The sequence below is a fragment of the Aethalodelphis obliquidens genome, unplaced genomic scaffold (assembly GCF_003676395.1).
Source record: "Aethalodelphis obliquidens isolate GAN/ISIS:26980383/991018 unplaced genomic scaffold, ASM367639v1 scaffold137, whole genome shotgun sequence".
In the NCBI taxonomy this organism is placed as follows: Eukaryota; Metazoa; Chordata; class Mammalia; order Artiodactyla; family Delphinidae; genus Aethalodelphis; species Aethalodelphis obliquidens.
In genome coordinates this window covers 734406-755099 of record NW_020838081.1, presented here as the reverse complement: position 1 = coordinate 755099, position 20694 = coordinate 734406, and the positions used below count along the sequence as shown (strand labels likewise).

General features: G+C 43.3%; 1 protein-coding gene across 20 annotated transcripts in view; it reads left to right on the top strand.

Moving 5' to 3' along the window:
- Window positions 1-20694, top strand: part of ADGRG2 (adhesion G protein-coupled receptor G2) — a 183372-nt gene that overhangs the window by 118490 nt on the left and 44188 nt on the right. For 9 of the 20 annotated variants that reach the window (XM_027099715.1, XM_027099695.1, XM_027099694.1 and 6 more), the window contains 3 exons: window positions 17001-17036; window positions 20322-20369; window positions 20468-20491. In XM_027099715.1, coding sequence (XP_026955516.1) covers window positions 17001-17036; window positions 20322-20369; window positions 20468-20491 — 108 coding nt within the window. The remainder of the gene's footprint in view (window positions 1-17000; window positions 17037-20321; window positions 20370-20467; window positions 20492-20694) is intronic. The other 11 variants (XM_027099701.1, XM_027099700.1, XM_027099710.1 and 8 more) reach the window with 3 other exon arrangements.

Below are 20694 nucleotides of genomic sequence, written 5' to 3'. Positions count from 1 at the left end.
CAGCAGTGGATGCCAGCTGGACCCCCAGGAACCCTGCAGGGTGAGGGAGATCCCTGGAGAGACCCTTGAGAACCCAGGGCTCAGCACGAGGTGATGTAGGTCCTTTCTCCCTGCTGTGCAGAACACTGGCACCCCATTCCTAACCTGGAAGCCATCTTGACTACCAGAAGGAAGAGGAGGGAAAACGAAGATTGCGCATTTATCTGGAAGACATTGAGTTACCTAGAGACCATTTTAGAGCGGAAGAGAGAGCTACCTTAAATCATCAGGTTTAAGGATCCCTTTCCTGTACCTCTGGAATGGAGGCTCCAAAACAAGATGGAGTCATCCTAGACATCAAAGGAAAGCTCAAGGATTTCTTTTTAATTTGTTTATTGTCACTATTGTTTGTACATCTAAATTATGTCTATACATTTTATAAGCTTTTTTTTAAAATTTTTATTTATTTATTTTTAGTTTTGGCTGTGTTGGGTCTTCGTTTCTGTGCGAGGGCTTTCTCTAGTTGCAGCGAGCGGGGGCCACTCTTCATCGCGGTGCGCGGGGCTTTCACTGTCACGGCCTCTCTTGTTGCGGAGCACAGGCTCCAGACGCGCAGGCTCAGTAGTTGTGGCTCACGGGCCCAGTTGCTCCGCGGCATGTGGGATCTTCCCAGACCAGGGCTCGAACCCGTGTCCCCTGCATTGGCAGGCAGATTCTCAACCACTGCGCCACCAGGGAAGCCCCGTATGTCTATACATTTTATACTAACTCTAAAACATCCATACTGAACAGTTAGGATGTGTCAGGACACTGCTAGCAGTGGTGAAGGCCATCATGATATCCTGAATTCTGCTCCTCCTCCTGGTTTTATCTTTGCAGGTATGAAGGAATATCTGGTCAGGTCCTGTCTATATCCTCCATAGTGTTAGCACATAGTAAGTGCTCAATAAACTGGCTGGTTGGTTGGTTTTGATTTGTGGCTCTAGTCTAAAGCCTAGAGATACACTAAAACATGGACTGCTCTCCTCAGCTTATACCACCAGCATTAGCCTTATCTGAACCCAATGAGTTGTGATACAACATATATTCCACTAAACTTTTGTGTAGACCTCAGTGAGGTGGCTGTACCTTGGCTCCAATTACCCTTAAGGAATGTATTTCCTTTCCTCCATGTGGTGAAGGGGCTCAGCTGATTGCCTGTTAAGAGTCCTTCACACTTTGACATTGTGAGTTCGATTACCCAGTAGGATCAGTCTTTGGATTCCTGATTTGTTGTCCTGGGATACCGGGGATCCTTGAGGTCTGCCTCGAACTAAGAACCACTCATCTCTGCAATCCCATTTTAAGGCTGCTCTCCTATTCAAAGTTCCTAATATGAAACTGGAAACAATTTAAAAGTCCTATTTTCTCCAGACTACTTTTTTTAACTTGACGTGATTTCGAAAGCTCTTAAAGTTACTGTGAAGCCAGTGAATCTCTTGATTTCCATATTGATAAAAGCTCCAGACATGGCTTTTGCTGACTGGTAAATCTCCCAGTTGCCAGTGCTATCCTTGCCTTGTTGTACATGGAAAAGTCCCAGTGTCTCTTTGTAGGATCCAGTGGCAACAGCACATAGCACTGAACATTAAGAACAGCGGTAGCAACCCATCTGGACATTTCTGTAGGTCTTCATGGTCTACAGAGCACCTTGGCATATACATCATCTCCTCACGTCCCCCTGAGGTGGGTGGAGAAGTTTGTATTATCCCCACTTTGCTGATGAGAGGACTGAAGCGCAAAGCAAAGGATACTTTTCTAGGTTACCCAGCAAGAGACAGTATCAAGGTGCTGAAAGCAGCTCTCCAGAACTCTTTCTTGTACACCAGCCTGCACGAAGTGCTTGCTTTTGGTTATAGGAGTATGTTTTAGCCAAGATCTTTAACAAGGGTGACTTTAACCATGAGGAATGTCCCTCTAAATGAGGAGTTGGCAAACTTTTCTTTAAAGAACCCGATAATAAATATTTTGGCTTTGTGATCCTTATGGCCTCTGTGACAACTACTCAACGCTGCCCATGCAGCTCAAAAGTGGCCCTAGACAATATGTAAATGAATAGATGTGGCTTTGAGCCAGTGGAACTTTATTTGCAAATACAGTTGGTGGGCTGGATTCGGCCCATGGACTGTAGTTTACAGACTCCTTCCTGGTCTAGACAGTGCAGAAGTGGTGCGGCACTTACTGCTGATCATTTATATTACACCCATTCCTTGCTTTTCTTCTTGCTGGCTGAGCCTGGCTTCGTAGGGTGCTCCCCTCTTTCAGCACTCAGGAGTAAATCCTGATTATTCTAAGCCACCCGTGGAAATGCTGTTCCTTGCCAATATTTGATTTAGGAGTGGGTATGTGACTGAATTTTTTTTTTTTTTTTTTGCGGTATGTGGGCCTCTCACTGTTGTGGCCTCTCCTGTTGCGGAGCACAGGCTCCGGACGCGCAGGCTCAGGGGCCATGGCTCACGGGCCCAGCCGCTCCACGGCGTGTGGGATCTTCCCGGACCGGGGCACGAACTGGTATCCCCTGCATCGGCAGGCGGATTCTCAACCACTGCGCCACCAGGGAAGCCCTGTGACTGACTTTTGACCAAAAAGACACCTGGGAAAATCTGCTGGGGGACTTTTAGGAAAACATCCCCACTCCTGAGACTCAATGAAAAAGAGTTTCTCTTCTTACTCTGGACACGCACTGTCCAATATGATAGCCACTAGGCACATGTGGCTATTTAAATTTAAATTAATTAAAATTAAGTGAAATTAAAAATTCAGTTCCTCAGTCACACTAAGTCACATCTCAAGCGTTCAGTATTCACGTGGGGCTAGTGGTTGCCGTACTGGACGGTGCAGATATAGAATATTTCCATCGTTGTAGAAAGTTCTCTTGGCTAGTGCTGTGCCTAGACATTTTCATGTTTGGATTTGATGCCTGAAACAGTGGTAGCCATCTTAAAAACACTGAGAGGAGCTAGGGAGTGCAAGTAGAAAGTGGAGATAACCTGAGTTTTTGAAAGGTTGAGTCCCTGAACTAACTGTATCCTGAGGCTGAATGAACCGACGGCTGGAAAAGGCCTGGGTCTTTGTTGCCATCACTGAGCTGTAGGACCAGCCTTAGAACTGTCCGCTTTTGGAGTTCTTGTTAGGTGGCTTAATTGAATGTCCTTAATGTTTGTGATACTTTTAACTGAATGTTCTGCGACTTGCCTCTGAAAGCATTCTAACACATCTAAGTTAACTTTACAAAGGTTTACTGTGTGTCACATCGTTTTAAATGCTTCGTGCGTCACCTCCGTGAATCCTGATAATAGTTACGGTCAGGTGTTAATCCTTCATTTTCTAGATGAGGGAACTGAGGCTTGGACGGTTTGAGTCACTTCCAAGTTCACACAGCTGGAAAGTAGAAGTGGTGGCATTTTAGAACTTGTGTCCTTAACCACTTCCTCAGTGTTTAGTCCCTGAAGCAGTTGAAAATGTTTTTTTACACGACCTTGACTGAAACTTTGCCATATTCATTTATCCTGGGATGGGTTTGTACCTCCAAAGGACTAGATAAAGATTAAGAGAGATCTGAGGAATAAAAGCAATAGTTCCGCTGATTTAATCTGTTAAGAAGTAAGTTGTTCCAAGAGAACATGCTGTTGAAATGTACCTTGATGTGGGTACAGCTTTCCTTCAAGGAAATAACAAGAAACAGATTGATCTTGGCAAGAAGCCTCATGTTCACAAGATGACAGCGCTGTAAAAGAAACCCATCAAGATAGATTGAGAGTGCTTTTGCAACAATGTCTGTGGCAATTGTGTTTGTTTTTTTTTGTGTTTTTTTTTTTTTTTTGCGGTACACGGGCCTCTCACTGTTGTGGCCTCTCCCGCTGCGGAGCACAGGCTCCGGACGTGCAGGCTCAGCGGCCATGGCTCACGGGCCCAGCCGCTGCGCGGCATGTGGGATCCTCCCGGACCAGGGCACAAACCGGTGTGCCCTGCATCGGCAGGCGGACTCTCAACCACTGCGCCACCAGGGAAGCCCAATTGTGTTTGTTTTTAACATCAGTGTCCTATTTGACCTATACCCTTCCCTCTTCTTTCCCTTTAGGAATGCACACAGCATAAAGTAAAAGTTACTCTCTTGTTGCTCTAGTATTTAGTATAGTATAGAATTTTGTTAATTTAAGGACGAGAGAAATGAAAACTATCAAATGGGTGGTGGTGTTGCTTTGGTGAATAAATGAGAATTGCTTATAATTATCTGATTAATTGAATAAACAAGGACTGAACACATAGCTGTCTTGTGTCTCAACTCTGTAGCCTTTTTCGCCTTGCTCCTAATGTAAAATAGGCCTTGTCATTACACTGGTTACTGGTTTGGATTCACAGTAAAGGCTAACCAATTCTGGGTTTTGGTGTACAGGCAGGAGGGATGAGTTTGAATTAGTGAAGAACTTTCAGTCATAGGATTTTTTTTCAAAGTAGAATTTTAAAACTTTCAAGTGAGTTGCATAATATCACTAAAATGTAAACTCTGTTTGAGGCCAGGGGTTTGGTTTTATTCCTGCTATAACCCCAGTGCCTAGCATACAATTGGCCTTCAAAAATTGGAATAAGTGAATAAGCTTTGGGCAAATCCCTTCATGTTCTGAGCTTCTTTCCTCCCTTGTAGACTGAGGGGCTTGGACTAGTTTGGTATTTAGTCTTTTCCAGACCTATGGCTTATGTTGTAATTCTTTTCTTCCAGTGAACTCCAAGTCCTAAAAGATACTATCTTTCAAATGGTTTATTTAAGTAAAATTTTCCTCCCATTTTTGTGCTGAGCAAAGACAACAAAGATAACTGCATCCAGTGTTTGTGATCAGTAGTAGAAAACCAGGAGAGATGTAATTTCAAACAAAGCAAACATCACACTCTGTTTTCTCATGCAGTCTATTGTGGGTAAATAAACCATTTTTGAAGTAAAGAAATATAGTATAAGTCACTACCTTTGCCACTTTTCTGGATTTACGATATTATACTAGGTCATCTTCAAGTCTCCTTCGCCTCTGAAATGGATTTCTATGAACTTCCATTTCCTGATGTGTAATACAAAGTGATGGAACCCCACGGTCTTTCTAGGAGATGTCTTCCTATGATGCTAACCCATGGAAACTTGAATTAGACGAACACAGTTTTGTAATAGATATTCTCACTAATCAAGCATTAGTGAATAGATAGGAATGTTTTAAAGTTAGAATGGAAATCACATACATGCAAATCTTGGAAAGAAACTATCTTTATGATTTTTTAAAAACGCCCCTCTGCAAATTACTGATATCACGTTGTTTGTTCTAAGGAAAAAAAAAACAGTTTATTACATAAAGGTAAACTTTATCCAAAGACACAGAATCATGCAGAGTGAATTAATAATAATTACAGGGACTTCCCTGGTGGCGCAGTGATTAAGAATCCGCCTGCCAATGCACGGGACACAGGTTCGATCCCTGGTCTGGGAAGACCCCACATGCCGTGGAGCAACTAAGCCCGTGCGCCACAACTACTGAGCCTGAGCTCTAGGGTCCACGAGCCACAACTACTGAGCCCGCGTGCCACAACTACTGAAGCCCACGCACCTAGAGCCCATGCTCTGCAACAAGAGAAGCCACCGTGATGAGAAGCCTACGCATCGCAATAAAGAGTAGCCCCCGCTCGATGCAACTAGAGAAAGCCCATGTGCAGCAACAAAGACCCAGTGCAGCCAAAAAATAAATAAATAAATGAATTTTTAAAATTAAAAAAATATAATAATTACAACTTACTGTTGGAACTGTGATAAAAATACTTTGTAAATGTAATATAATTTCCTTCAAAGCAAGCACCCCCATTTTTACAGTTGAAGAAATATAAGCAGAGAAATGTCAGAAACTTACTCAAGGCAGAGCAAGGATTTGGACCTCTCTCTCAAGAGCCTAGTCTCTTAATCACATTTAAAGTTGGTTAAGGAGGCATGCTCATTCATCCATTGGAAATATATGGACATGGGCCTTTTATCCACATGGAGATTACTAACTCAAGAGTTACACATTATTAAAAGTGAGGAGTCCCAGATCAGACTTCAAAGCTCATGACAAGCCAAAGACAATAGAAGGGGAAAACAGTAGAACAGGAGCCGCCAACATACAGAGGCCTAAGGGCCTCCTAAGCATCTTCTACCCAGAAGTGCTACAGCAAAGGTTAAGGTTTACATGGCTTCAAAACAGAGGGAACTCAAAAATACAACTTTTTCACCTAAGGATGCAGCAAGAATATCCATAATTCAGCCGTTCTCTGTGGCTTTTACTAGTATGTCACTGTTTACGGAACTGGTTTGTCACACAGGAGTTCTACAGTTGGGGGTCATGAAAAAACATGATATGGATGTTAGCTAGGAGCAAAGCTGGGGAAGTGAGTCACAAAGAAGGGGGGATTCATATTCAGCCTCAGAGTGGCAAGGACTCCCCCTCCTCTGATTCATATTGATTCCCTGACTTTTGACCTAGTCAATATGAGGGCAAAGAACTGGAGAGAAAATGACTGGGGAGAGTGATTTTAGCATTAATTTTGACCTACCATTAGTTTAATGGGTATCATTAGTCTACAACACTCAAATTAAGTCTGATGTGGCAGAGACTGGCTGGCAGCTCACCAAAGCTTTCTTCCTTAGCACACAGCTAGACTACATTTCCCAGCCTCCCTTGCAGTTAGAAGTGGCCATGTGGCTGAGTTCTGGCCAGTGGGTGTGGGGAGAAATGATGTTTGCCACTTCTGGGCTTAGCCATTAAAAATCTCTCACCTGGGGCTTCCCTGGTGGCGCAGTGGTTGAGAGTCCGCCTGCCAATGCAGGGGACACAGGTTCGTGCCCCGGTCTGGGAAGATCCCACATGCCGCGGAGCGGCTGGGCCCGTGAGCCATGGCCGCTGAGCCTGCGCGTCCGGAGCCTGTGCTCCGCAACGGGAGAGGCCACAACAGTGAGAGGCCCGCGTACCGCAAAAAAAAAAAAAAAAAAAATCTCCCACCTGTTTGCCTGGCTGGATGTTGCTCTCCAGAGCAAACTTGGAATCTTCATGTTGAAAATGGCAGTGCCTCTGTCAGCCTGGGTTCCTGAATGATTGCATGGAGCAGATGCTGCTCTCTCTGTCCCACCCTACCCTCCACTCTAGGCTGCTGATTGGACTTCACACCTGGAAAATTAACTTTTTTTTTTAAGTGTCTGAGATTTCAGCGTTTATTTATTGTAGCAACTTGCCTTACCTTAACTAATGAGGCAGGGTAGTTGTTACATCTCATTCATTCTGCCATTGGAAGGTGGGGTGGGATGGGCTAGGCATCCCTTCTTTCTTGAGATCATGTATGAACCCAGGTTCATACAATCTAAGAAAGCTGGAGGAGGCTATTCTGGGCACTACCAGATTATCACTGTCCAGTCAGGAGAGAGTCATTTGTAGTCAGGGGACTCCACCAGAGCTGCCCACTCCCTTTGTGCCAACCCAGGCCACTGGGACCTCCACAATGTGGTATAAGGTTAAGACTACAGGCTCTGGACTTCCTGGGGTCAAGTCTTACCTCTGCCATTTATTAACTCTGACCGTACCAAGGTATTTAATCATTGTGCTTCAGTTTCCTTATCTGTAAAGTAGCAGTATCTCTCTCATAGAGTTATATGCAGATTAAATGAGTTAATGCATGTAAAACAGATGGCTGAAATGCATTTGACACGTTGTAAGAACTCCGTAAAAACTATAGCCGTCATCACTGGAGACCAGCATGATCTAATAGAAATTTTTGTGATAATGGAAGTGTTCTATATGTGTCCAGTACGGTAGCCACCAACCACATGTGGCCACTGACCACTTGAAATGTGACTGAGAAACTGAATTTTAAATTTTATTTAACTTTAAATTTAAATAGCCACACGTGGGTAGTGGCTACCATATTGAACAGTACAGCTATAGGCCATTTGTTCTAATTGCTTCAGAATTTTTTGAATTAGTGGTTTTGGGGTTTTTTTGGATATATACCCAGGAGTGGAATTGCTGGGTCATATGGTAGTTCTATTTTTAGCTTTTTGAGAAACCTCCCTGCTGTTTTCCACAGTGGCTGCACCAATATACATTCCCACCAACCGTACGAGGGTTCCTTTTTCTCTACATCCTCGCCAACATTTGTTATTTGTTAACCTACCTGCCGCACTTGAGGGATTCAGAGCAATGTCATCTGCACTGTTGGGGTTTGATAGGTTAACTATTCTGCTTCTCCCTCACCGCAACATCCCCTACATCCTCTCATCTTACCTTAGAAGTGTCTGTTGAACGTCTCTTTTCATGCCAGCTTCCCAAGCACCGGTTCAAGTCGTCATCATGTCTTGGCTAATCTACTGCAGTAGCCTGCTGTCTGGCCGTCCCACTATAGATCACCCTCCTCGTTTATTTCATAGCTATGTAAAAAAAATATTGTTCTGTGCCAGGGGCTGGGGAGGATGGGGAGTCCGTTGTGCAGCCAAGTCCTTACCTTAGGCTCCGCACCCCCGGAGGACCTAAGCTAAGATGCCAAGGGGGTCACTGCTCACCTGTGAGCTGGCAAAGAGTGGCGTTATCTGAGGGAGACTGGAGGAGTTTCTGTACCCTACCCACTGGTGCCCCACCCCCCCACTTCCAGGTGCTTCTGCACTTAAACACCTACCACAGGGAACTCTCACTACCCATAAATGACAGGTGCTTTGGAGTGAGAGAACATGTCAGCTGACTAACAGCAGAATCAGCCGAGACACTAGTGGGCATCCGGGAGGAGAGGGGCACCCAGGCAAATGTTGCTTTCCTTAAGCTGGATCTCTTCGGGAGGAAACGGAGATAGCCCTGGAGTGTGCATTCTCTATAGGGGCCACTTCGCCCCCATGGGAATGAAAATTGGTTCTTGGGGGCCAAAAAAATTTATTTGTTTTTTTGGCTGCGTTGGGTCTTCATTGCTGCGTGCAGGCTTTCTCTAGTTGCGGCGAACCGGGGCTACTCTTCGTTGTGGTGCACGGGATTCTCATTGCGGTGGCTTCTCTTGTTGCGTAGCATGGACTCTAGGCGCGTGGGCTTCAGTAGTTGTGGCGCACGGGCTCAGTAGTTGTGGCTTACGGGCTCTAGAGCGCAGGCTCAGTAGTTGTGACGCATGGGCTTAGTTGCTCCGCGGCATGTGGGATCTTCCCGGACCAGGGCTCAAACCCGTGTCCCCTGCATTGGCAGGTGGATTCTTAACCACTGCATCACCAGGGAAGTCCCAAAATCTTACATATTACACAGGGCTGGGACTTGGATGAGGCAAGTGAGGGGTCTAGGGCACAGAATGTTAGGAGACACCCCCTCTTAGGGCTGTGTGTGTGTGTGTGTGTGTGTACACACATACATAAATACACGCATACATAAATATATACATACTGTTTGGATGGCAAGGAGTGTTATGGGTAAGGGGATGGAAAGGGTCGGGCAAAGGGGGAAAGTGTTGTGATTTTAAATAGAGTGGTCTGGATCAGTCTCTCAGAGAAGGTGATATTTGAGCAACATTTGAAAGAGGCAGCAGGGCAAACCAAGGGGTTCTCTGTGGGAAAAGTATTTCAGGCAGAGGGAGCAGCAAGTGCAAAGGCCCTGAGGTGGGACTATGCCCAGTGTGTTGGAGGAACAGCAGGGACACCAGAGTGGTTGGGTGAGGAGAGAGGAGGGGGAGATGAGGTCTGGATAGAGGGCCATGTTTCACGGGCATGTGGGGAGATTCCATGAAGAAGCATGGGTACAATGCCACTGTAATAAGTGTTCAATAGAGGCCAGTTTGCCTCTCTCCCTCCCTGCCCCCTGAAACACTAAGCAGTATTTACCTTTCAGACTGAAAAAGCTCCAGAAGCTACCAGCCTTCAGAAGTAGAGTGAACCCAAGTTGTGGCTAGCATTTTATAATGGAAAGCACAACCCAAATACTCCATTATCTGCACCGGCCTTGACGGGCAGCCTAGATTACTGTCTATGTGTCTAACTTCAGGGGGGCTGGGAAGGGGGGATGATGCCCTAAAACCCCCGCCTGTCAGAAACAGTTTATTTCAAGGCTCTCCTCCTTCCTAAAGTATACATCCCTCCCAGTGGAATGGGGTGGGTGGCTGGCAGGTCAGTGGCTCTTCACTGTTTTAGACCACAGCCCAAGATGAGAAGCAGCCCAGTATAGTGGGGCTGGAAAGCCTAGGCTCAGATCCTAGCTCTGTCCCTTTACTACACACGTTATTTGACCTCCCTGTGCCTCGGTTTCTCCATCTGTAAAATGGGGTAACTTGCCTCGTATTGTTGTTATGAGGACTAAATGAGTTAATATTTATGAAGTGCCTGGTCACAGTAATGCTATATACATGCTTGTTAATTTAAAATAGAGTCCCTTTTGGGACTCTACTGTTCCCAGAAAAAAATACATATGAATACACACAAATTTGCATTCTATTCTAGGGCATTTATGGACCCTCCAAAATGCATCTCCTAGATCCTCAAGGGAGGGACTGTCTGTTAACCTCTGAGAGAGGCCAGATCAGTTCTAGAGGGGTTAAGGGGCGAGAGGGCGGGTGAGTGGTACCGTGTGAGGACGGGAGAGGAGCAAGACCCAGGGGCTGGGGAATCAAGGCCACGTTTCACCCACTTCCCGTTTTGGCCAAGGCCCACCTAGAACTGCCAGTCGTTTGCACTTTGGGAAATTCCACCAGCTAGGAGGTGAAGTTTTCTTTAGGGATGTCATTATCAATTGTTTAATAAAAACGTTGTGTCAGAGTATTTATTGAGCACTGTGACGTGAGATGGTCACAGCTCAAGTAAACACATTTTGGCTGTGCCGAAGTAGAAATGTTTTCAGTCATTTTGTTGGTTCTGTAGTAAAATCTGAAAAATACAGTTCTTGTAAGAGTGTCTGTTGTCCCAAGCCCTGGAGAGCCACTGTCATAATAATTTTGTTTTGTTTGGGGTTCCTGTATAAGAGTGCCTGGGCGTGGCACCTTGTTTTGAATCATCTCTCTGTGGAACAGTAATTCAATCCAGAGAAGGACTGTCACCGGATTACAAATTTTAGTTGTTCTAAAACATTCATGCAAGGGGGGCTAGTTGTATTCTCTTTAGATCCACTCCTAGAAGATTAAGCCTTTATCTTTCCCATCCAACTTCGGGGAGAATGTGCTGGGTGTAAAGAGAACCAACTGTCTGACGTTTTAAGTCTTACATCTCCCACATATCAAATAGCAGAAGAAAAATGAAAACCTCAGAACCCTCAGACATGACCTTGTATGTCTTGGGTGCAGGTTATTTGGGAGGTGATCCCAGGAATCAGGAGTGAGCGAGCAGGGAGAGGGCATTAGGAAGAGGAAAGGTTGATAAAGGGTACGGTATTGAGATCATTGTTGTAGGCAACGTTTGTGATACGGCAGTTGAATGGCCATTTTAGTATACGTTTAGAAGATCTGTTAAGCAAGCTACCTGCTGTGATTGGCAGTTATAGCTATGATTCCAAAGTACAGATTCTGAACCATAGCCATCTAAGAAGTATTCTCAAGTCTTTCCTTCATGGACTCTGCCTCATTGCTCTCAGATCTTTTGCCCATCTTTCCCCTGCTGTGCTTTGTATCACAGGGACCTGACCCCTTGCAATATTTGCATTAAATTGATGCTCTTGAACTACCTGTCATATATTCATGACTGCTGGAGACTCCTTAATGATGTCATCAGTCAATGCAAAAATGCAAAGCCCTGCACTGGATTCCTGGAGGATAGTAAAGAATCAGGCAGCTTAGCATTTAGTTGGGAAAACAAGACATACAGTGGAAAAAGTTAAATAACAGTGCCTAACAGTATATGTCCAAATGCCAAGTGAATGGTGTAGCCAATGAATAAACTTTAAGATACTAAGAGGAAAGAGCCGTCTCCATCAGTTTCATGCCAGGGCATGCTTTAGGGGGCTGGAGAGCTGACAGAAAGGGGTCATCTAAAACTTCCAATTTTGGAAGGGTAAGAATTTGGAATTTTATTTGAAATCTCCTAATTCTTAAATGTTGGTAAGAAATTCAAACTTTCAAAAACTTCAGTGTGAGTTCCATCGTGTGGGCAGGATAGAACTCGTCGGGGAGCTGAGCTGGGATTGGGAGCCAATGGTGTGCGTGCGGGGGATGGTTTACTGAGTTGGGTGAGAAGTCAGACGCAAAGAACGTTAAGATCCTTGCCAATGAGAAGGTTCTGGGTTCTAATATTTCACTTATATGTGAGGCGATCAAGATCTGGGCTTAGAAGGGGGCAGTGGGCATGGGAAGAAAGGAGAGGTAAGAGAGAGATTAGGGAATATTAATACCCTCCATTTATGTACTAGTTTATGGTCTACACAGTTTGTCATTGGAGGTAGGATAGAATAGAGGCCCAGAGGGTAAGCTTTGAAGTCAGACTGCCTGGGTTCATATCCCAGCTCTACAGTGAATTCCCACGGAGGCCTGGAACAATTCACGGAACCTCGCGCAGCCTCAGTTTCTCAAGCGCTAAAAAGGACTGATGCTAAGGAATCCACATATTTCACAGAGTCGTTGGCTGATTTTAAATAATAAAATGTGCAGGAAGCTCTTCGTGCGTTAAGCCTGGCTCACAGGAAGCATCAATCAGTGTTCACTCTTACTGTCATCACACACATCATTTCTCTTTAATCCTTGCAACAGCTCCCTGTTAGGGTGAGAAGAATGCACAGGATGGATGACGGAATCTGGGGGTGGGATGGGAGGTGGGGAACAGGAGGAGTCAGGAGCGATGGCCAGAGCGTTGGCCTTCGGTTTGTAGACTCAGCTGTATTGCTGAAACTGACTCTAGTTTTCTGGGCCCTTCACTTAACCCCTGTGGGATTTTTCTTCCTAAAGTGTGGTTCCTTGCAAGTCATATTCTCCATAATTTAAAAAAAACTGGATTTTTGAGTATGTAGGAAGAATAATGGCTCCCCAAAGATGTCCCCTTCTAATGCCTCAAACCTGTAACTATGTTGCCTTACATGACAAAAGGGATTTTGCAAATGTGATTAAAGCTCAGGACTGGGAGATGGGGAGGTGATCGTGGATTGCCTGGGTGCTCCCGGTCTAATCACTCGAGTTCTTAAAAGTGGAAGAGGAAGGCAGAAGAGTGAGTCAGACGGATGCTGCATGAGAAGGACTCCCCCTACCCCATCCCACTGTTGCTAGCTTTGAAGATGGAGGAATGGGGCCAAGAAATGTGGGTGGCTTCTAGAATCGAGGAATGGCCCTCAATTTATAGCCAGCAAGAAAATGAGGACCTAGGTCCTCCAACTGCAAGGAACTGAATTCTGCCAGTTACCCAAATAAGGAGGACACAGGTTCTCCCCCAGAGCCTCCAGAAAGGTGTGCAGCCTGTTGACACCCTGATTTTAGTCTGGTGAGACCCATGTTGGACTAATGACCTACAGAACGCTAACGTAACAAGTTTGCATTGTCTTAAACCACTAAGTTCATGGTAATTTGTTACAGCAGCAACAGGAAACTAATATACTGAATTTTCCAGTTTCAGTTGTTTGGCTGGTGTTACCAGAGGTCCATCAAATTCAAGAATGATATGGAAATGCTGTGGGGCGATGGGGGACAAGGTCTTGGATATATGGGGTTGGAGAGGCAATGACAGTAAGGCATTCACATGGCAGTGCTCAGACCACACTTGATCATGTGGGATTGGATTTGGGGAGGTGGTAGCAGTAAATTTGAAAGAATGTGCCAGGGAGGCGATGTAGGGAAAGAGACCCTGTCGAGGGGGGCCGCTTTCTTGAGTTGCCAGTTCCTCTGTTTGGCGTCCATTCGAAGCTTAGGCATGCCAAACTCCTGGTCATCGTAATTGCAATATACGGACTTTGTTTTAAAAAATCACTAGGGGGTCATATTGAGTAAATTTTATAGACAGCTCACAGTTTTATTTATGGATTTATATCGAGACTTCAATAAATGAATAATGCTTTAAATTTTGCTCTTTGTAAGTTTCCAAAGGAAAATCTGAAAAATTTAAATGTTTTTCCTTTCTTTGCTTGCGAATCTTTTTTTTTTTTTTTTTTTTTTTTTTTGCGAATCTTTTTAACAATGGAAATGTTTTGTCTCCTAAGAGTGACATGGAACTCAAATATATGACTCACTGGAAATGCCGACCACCTCCTTGGTTTTAACAAATGAGAAGTGAGTTAGGAGAGAGCCCAAGAAAAACAGAGGCTGATACTCAGGAAAATGTAAGGCCTATGGGACGTCTCTATGTGGCACCAAGAGGAGTGATGTGGAGCGTTATAATGAGAGACAGAAAAAGTGAATAAAATGTTAGTCACTGAGTAATCGGGCCCCTAGAAGAAAAAAAATGCCAAAAGACAAAAAGCGGACAATAACAATTTAAAAACCTTTAACTTTTATTTACTGGGTTCCCTCCCTTCATCAGTGTAGGTCTCTGCTGGGAGCCCTGTAGGCTGGGCTGGGCTGGCCCTTGATCTATGTTTTTTTTTTGTTTTTTTGTTTTTTTTTTTCGGTACGCGGGCCTCTCACTGCTGCAGCCTCTCCCGTTGCAGAGCACAGGCTCCGGACGCGCAGGCTCCGCGGGCCATGGCTCATGGGCCCAGCCGCTCCGCGGCACGTGGGATCCTCCCAGACCGGGGCACGAACCCACGCCCCCTGCATCGGCAGGTAGACTCTCAACCACTGCGCCACCAGGGGAGCCCTGATCTATATTTTGATCAGGTTTTACCTCTTGATTGTGAATCCATGCCTATCAAACCTGTCTACCCAGAGATGGCCAACCAGGAAAGTTCCTTCTCTACTCTGGCTCTCCTATTACCCTTGAGTTGTCCATTTCCTCTGGCATCTAAGAAAGAGGTAAAACTCAGATGAGCCCCTTTCCCTGTGGGTATACAGCTCTTGTCAAAGGATTTAGCAATGGAGAAGGTTGAACAATTGGTGATTCTGGTCAGCCACTGGGCAAAATTGAAAAGGAAGCAGTATTAGCCCCTGTTGCCCTTCAGCATCACTCTCCATCCCTCTTCCCTGGTACTCAACTCTTCCTCAGTGCCTTCATGCTGTTCCCTGCCTGTGCCACGCTCCCACACCACTCTACCTCACCTACCTAAACCGATGTGTCATTTTCAAGTAGCCCATATTGAATGTTGATTCTTCCCGGAAATTTTCAACATGGCCCAGTATGGTAGGTCTTTGCTACATAATCAGAAGACTTCAGCCAATTGGAATTAATTCATACTAAGCTGTGAATGACTGATTTCCCCTTAGTGCTCCCAGGAGCATTCTCAAAATTAAACTCCTGTTAATTCAACAGACTCTTTGATTGGTGGGATATTTAAGGTAGCATGAGGGATATATTGAAGGACAGAGACTAAGAAGAGGCAATGCCAATTAAATTAGGGCATCAAGACACTAACTACTCTGCGCCAACCACTGGAGCACTCATTCAGTCCTGCTTTCAAGAAGAACTGTGTTTTAATTATACCAGAAAATAATCAGTACCCTACCACCATTTAAGGAAAATAGGCTCCTGGAAGCTACCAGGTATGTTTCACTGTGCAATTTTAGTTTCTAAGTATACTTATTCTTTCTTTTTAGTTGTATCTCAAGATACCACTGTGGAAATAACCATTCCTTTGTAATTAAAAACAGTTTAAGAATTTATAAGGTAATACCCCATTGGGTGAGAGTTTGCGAAAGTAACACTCTGATGTACTGCAAAGAGTGGTATAAATTGGTTTGTTTTCTGTAAGGCATCTTGGCAATCAAAATTCATGGAATTTCTGAAAGAAATAGCAAGTATGTATGCAAAAATTTACCAAGAGGATTTCTTGCAGCGTTGTTTGTAATCATGAAAAACTGTGCACACTAAAATGTCCATCAAAAGGAAATTTGTTATATAAATTAATGGTACATCCAATCAATGAAATGCTATGCAGTCATTACAAAATGGTATTGGGGAAAATTATTTAATGATATAGAACAATGTTCAGGATATAGTGTCATGAGAAAAGCCAGGTTACAAGTAGTTTTAAGTGACATGATCTTTCTTATCGTACATATAAGTACATATGTATACACATACATTCATATATTTATATTCATATGTAGATATACATTAACACATAGAGAAAAGAATATATGTCACAATGTTAATGTCATTTATGTCTGGGTAGTGAAATTATAGGTGGTTTTAATTTTCTTCTTTTTGTTTATCTGTAATTTCTGAAGTTTCTCCAATAAGTGTATTATTTTTCATAGAGAAAAAAATAGAATTACTTTTCTTTTAAGGAATATAGCATCCTCCCAAAATAAATAACACAGCAGTTCTGGTAGTTTATATACCCAGAGGTGTCTGATTGGCTTAATTAAAGGTATAAAGTCTGCGCTAATAGGTATAAAAAGAAGTACAGTTACGGGAAGTTTAATTTATGCAGATGTATACATTTACACATTCTAATGAACATTTGCCAACAACCGAAGTTCTTAGTCATCATTTTTATTTTAAAATGTACTAAACCATTATATAACAAAATATATAGAGTACCATCAACAGTTAAATTGGAAGAATTGCTTCACCAGAGATATGTCTTTGTGGAGAATTGAAAGAACTGATTAGGCTGTTGAAAATAATAGTAAATTAACATACTGCCCTCTTTTGGTAGCTATTTGCAACTCATTTTACATTCACTGCCGTTAAAGATGTTAATCTCCTACAAATTCATGTACAAACTAATTTTATTTACTTTTACATTTTTTAATTGAAGTATAGTTGATTTACAATAATGTTGTGTTAGTTTCAGGTGTACAGCACAGTGATTCAGATATATATATATATATTCTGTTTCAGATTCTTTTCCATTATAGGTTATTACAAGATACTGTAATAATTCCCTGTATTATACAGTAGTTCCCTGTTGTTTAATCTACAAACTAAACTAACTTTAAATCACCCTTTTCGTCAACAGAGCATGCTGATAATTCCAGTTTGTTGTCACCTTCTGGTAAGATTGTTATTTCATGACTTTGGGGGCATTTCAGCAAAATATTCTAAAAGTTCTCCATGCAATGTCAGATACAGAAAAATTGTTTTCTTTTATGAAGCTTAATTAAATTCTGTCATTAAACCTACTCCCGAAAAATCAAAGCAGACACAGACAACAGGATAGTCTATCAATCCCCCCCAGTTGCTAAAGAAAGCTAGGGACTAAGTTGTGGGTTTTCATCATGGTAACTGCTTCAGTTCTTCAGTGTTATTTTTAGTATTCTAGTTCATGTCTCCTGAAGAGTATCAAGGACATAAACATGCTAAATGTTTCTATATTTGAGGGTTGAGATGTTCTCTTAAATATACTTCCTCAGCACCCCACTGAATTAATATTTTTCAAAAGGCTTCTAAAGGCTTAGCACTCATGAGAATGGGAAGGCAAATCAATAAAGAGAAATTTATAACTAGGACCCGTCTTGGCAGGAACCAGGAGCTGAACCTGCATTCCAGACTGCTGGCTACAACGGGACCTCAGGGATAAAGTGGTCCCACCCCATCCCTTAGTTAATAACACGGTGCAGCCTGGAGAGGCTGAGTAACTTATCTAAGTTCACACGGCTTCTTGCCCTACATCACAGAGGCAGCACATGGCTTCTCTAACTCCTACTTCTGTGTTTCATTCTGTAATATATATACCATATAGCACAGAACAATCTTTTACGGTAAGGAGTGAGTCAACTCACATTGTCCTTAGTTGTGTGAAAATGAGCTTCTACTGTTGTTAATTCATTTAACTAAAATTAGTAATGATCGCTATTACTGCTCATGCACATACTAAATGTCTGGGAGTCTTCCGACATCTCTTTTTGCTTCCAATCTTGCAGTATAGGGATCGTTATATTCATGTTATAGATGAGGAAACCGAGGGTCAGAGAGGATGAAACTTGCTCATGTTCACACATTCTCTGGAGCCACACTACTTGGGTTTGAATTTGGCCACCCCCCCGCCCCCCCACCTCCACTGCTATCTGTGTGGCTTTGGACAAGTTCCTTCACCTTTCTGTGCCTCGGTTTTTTCATCTGTAAATTGAAGAGAATAACAGTACTCGCTTCATAGGGAAGTTGTGAAGATGAAATGAGATAACACATGTGCCTAGCACAGAGTAAACCCTCAGTAAGTAATAACGATCATTATTATTATGTTTTACAAATTTACTTATTTAAAATTTTATTTATTTATTTATTTTCGGCTGCGTTGGGTCTTCGTTGCTGCGTGCGTGGACTTTCTCTAGTTGCGGTGAGCAGGGGCTACTCTTCATTGCAATGCACTGGCTTCTCATTGCGGTGGCTTCTCTCGTTGTGGAGCACGGGCTCTAGGTGTGTGGGCTTCAGTAGTTGTGGCGTGCGGGCTCAGTAGTTGTGGCGTGCGGGCTCTAGAGCACAGGCTCAGTAGTTGTGGCGCACGGTCTTAGTTGCTGCACGGCATGTGGGATCTTCCCAGACCAGGGCTCAAACCCGTGTCCCCTGCATTGGCAGGCAGATTCTTAACCACTGTGCCACCAGGGAAGTCTCTGATCATTATTATTAAGTTATTAAGTAACGGGGCAGAGATTCAAAGCCAGGACTGCAAATCTCCAAAGCCCAAGCTCTTTTAACTAAGCCAGTTTGCCCCCTTGTTATTAAACTTCTAGGATAAAATGAACCACTGCATTTTTCTTCTGCTGCAGTAGCCTTCTCAGACTTAATCGTGGTGATATCTTTGCAAAACTCTGTTTGCATGGAATGAGGTCGAGGGTTTGGAGGCACACAGTGATGCCAGGCACAGCCCCAGGGCCCCAGGGGAAAGCCAGCACACATCCAGGGATGGACAGGCGGCTGTGCCTGCAGGCCTCTTTGGATGGTGTCACCCATTCCTCTCCAATCAGAAAAATGAATAGCCATTGATTAAAAACCACCTTTGGCCAATTGTATTGTTCTGCCCCAAGAGCAAAGGATTCCATACCCAGGCTTTGAATCTTATTGCTCAGGAACTGTCTTACTTCTCAAGAAATATACTTGGTAATTTAAAAAAATGACAAAATTTGGAAGGAATAATGTAGGACAGACAGGGTGTGTGTGTTTCAGCCAACGCATGATTGGTCTAAAACAGACAGGCCAGCCAAGCGCCTCGACACGCCCAAATGTTGTCCTTACCAGCTGAATATCAGGCTCCCTATTGCAAAGCTCAGTTTAGTTGTAAAATGTTTACTTGTCCTGTGTATACGGAGAGGTCAAGCCATTGGATCTTTTTAATATTTAAACATGCAAAGTGTGTGCAGTAGACTGACCTCTTAGCATAAATAGAGTTATTCCACAGGAAATTTACAACCTGATTGTCTTAATAGCAGCCATATTTTATTTTATTATTTTTTTTAATTAAAAAATATTTTAGCTATGTTGGGTCTTCGTTGCTGTGCATGGGCTTTCTCTAGTTGCGGCGAGCGGGGGCTACTCTTCATTGAGATGCACGGGCTTCTCGTTGCAGTGGCTTCTCTTGTTGCAGAGCGCGGGCTCTAGGCATGCGGGCTTTAGTAGTTGTGGCATGCGGGCTCAGTAGTTGTGGCGCACGGGCTCTAGAGCGCAGGCTCAGTAGTTGTGGCACACGGGCTTAGTTGCTCCGCAGCATGTGGGATCTTCCTGGACCAGGGCTCGAACCCGTGTCCCCTGCATTGGCAGGCGGATTCTTAACCACAGCACCACCAGGGAAGTCCCAGCAGCCATATTTTAAAATAACTTACCAGGAAGTTGTGTTAGGTAGTACAGTATTGAGTGATAGCAGTGTCATTTTTTTAAATCTTAAATTCATTATGAGAAAAGTTACCAGGTGTCATTATAAACAGAGTAGAACCTATGTGCCAATATGTTTCATAATCGTAGTGTGACAAATTATCAAACTATAAAATGTTTTCTAGGACTCTGTGGCTGAAAAATTTTGAAAGTAGTATGTCTCTATTTTGTTGTGGTTCCTGAAGTTATTTCCATAATATTCCATAGGTCAGAGCAAACTTCGTGGTCATGAGTCTCATATTCTTTACCTGTAAAATGAAACAGTTGTACTCATTTCATCTCTTAGGTTCTTTCTTTATGATTTTCCGATTAAATGTACACTCACTGAGTGATTATGGGACTTGCAGAGTTAACTACATGTTGGTCTGATAGCCTGTTTTCTACTTTTCATAATTATATCTCAAAAGTTTAACTCCTTAAAACTCAATAAATAATTGTTTCAAAGTATTAATTGGAATTTTTTTTTCTCCTGCAGCTGAATCATCTCTTGTTGGTTTTGTCCCCTACTCCAATGGTACTCCAGGCAAGATTTTGAAAAAATTTAAACCTATATTTACCCCAATTTGTTAAGTTTTTGATTTAATCATACCTTTGTCTTGTCATTTTTCCTTGGGACAAAAGAGGTTGAAACTACAAGCTTAAATGGTAAGAATTTTTCTGTAGCAAGTGAAAATTGATAACCCTTAATATGAATATAAGTATAATGAATGGTGTTGAAGGTTTCCTTATTCAAATAACAAACACAAACAAACACAAAAAATCCCCCAGACCATCGACCTTGGCGAGCAACCTAAACTTTCTGGTTAAATGATAACATTCTTATTGTGGAAGGAGGACAGCCGTACACC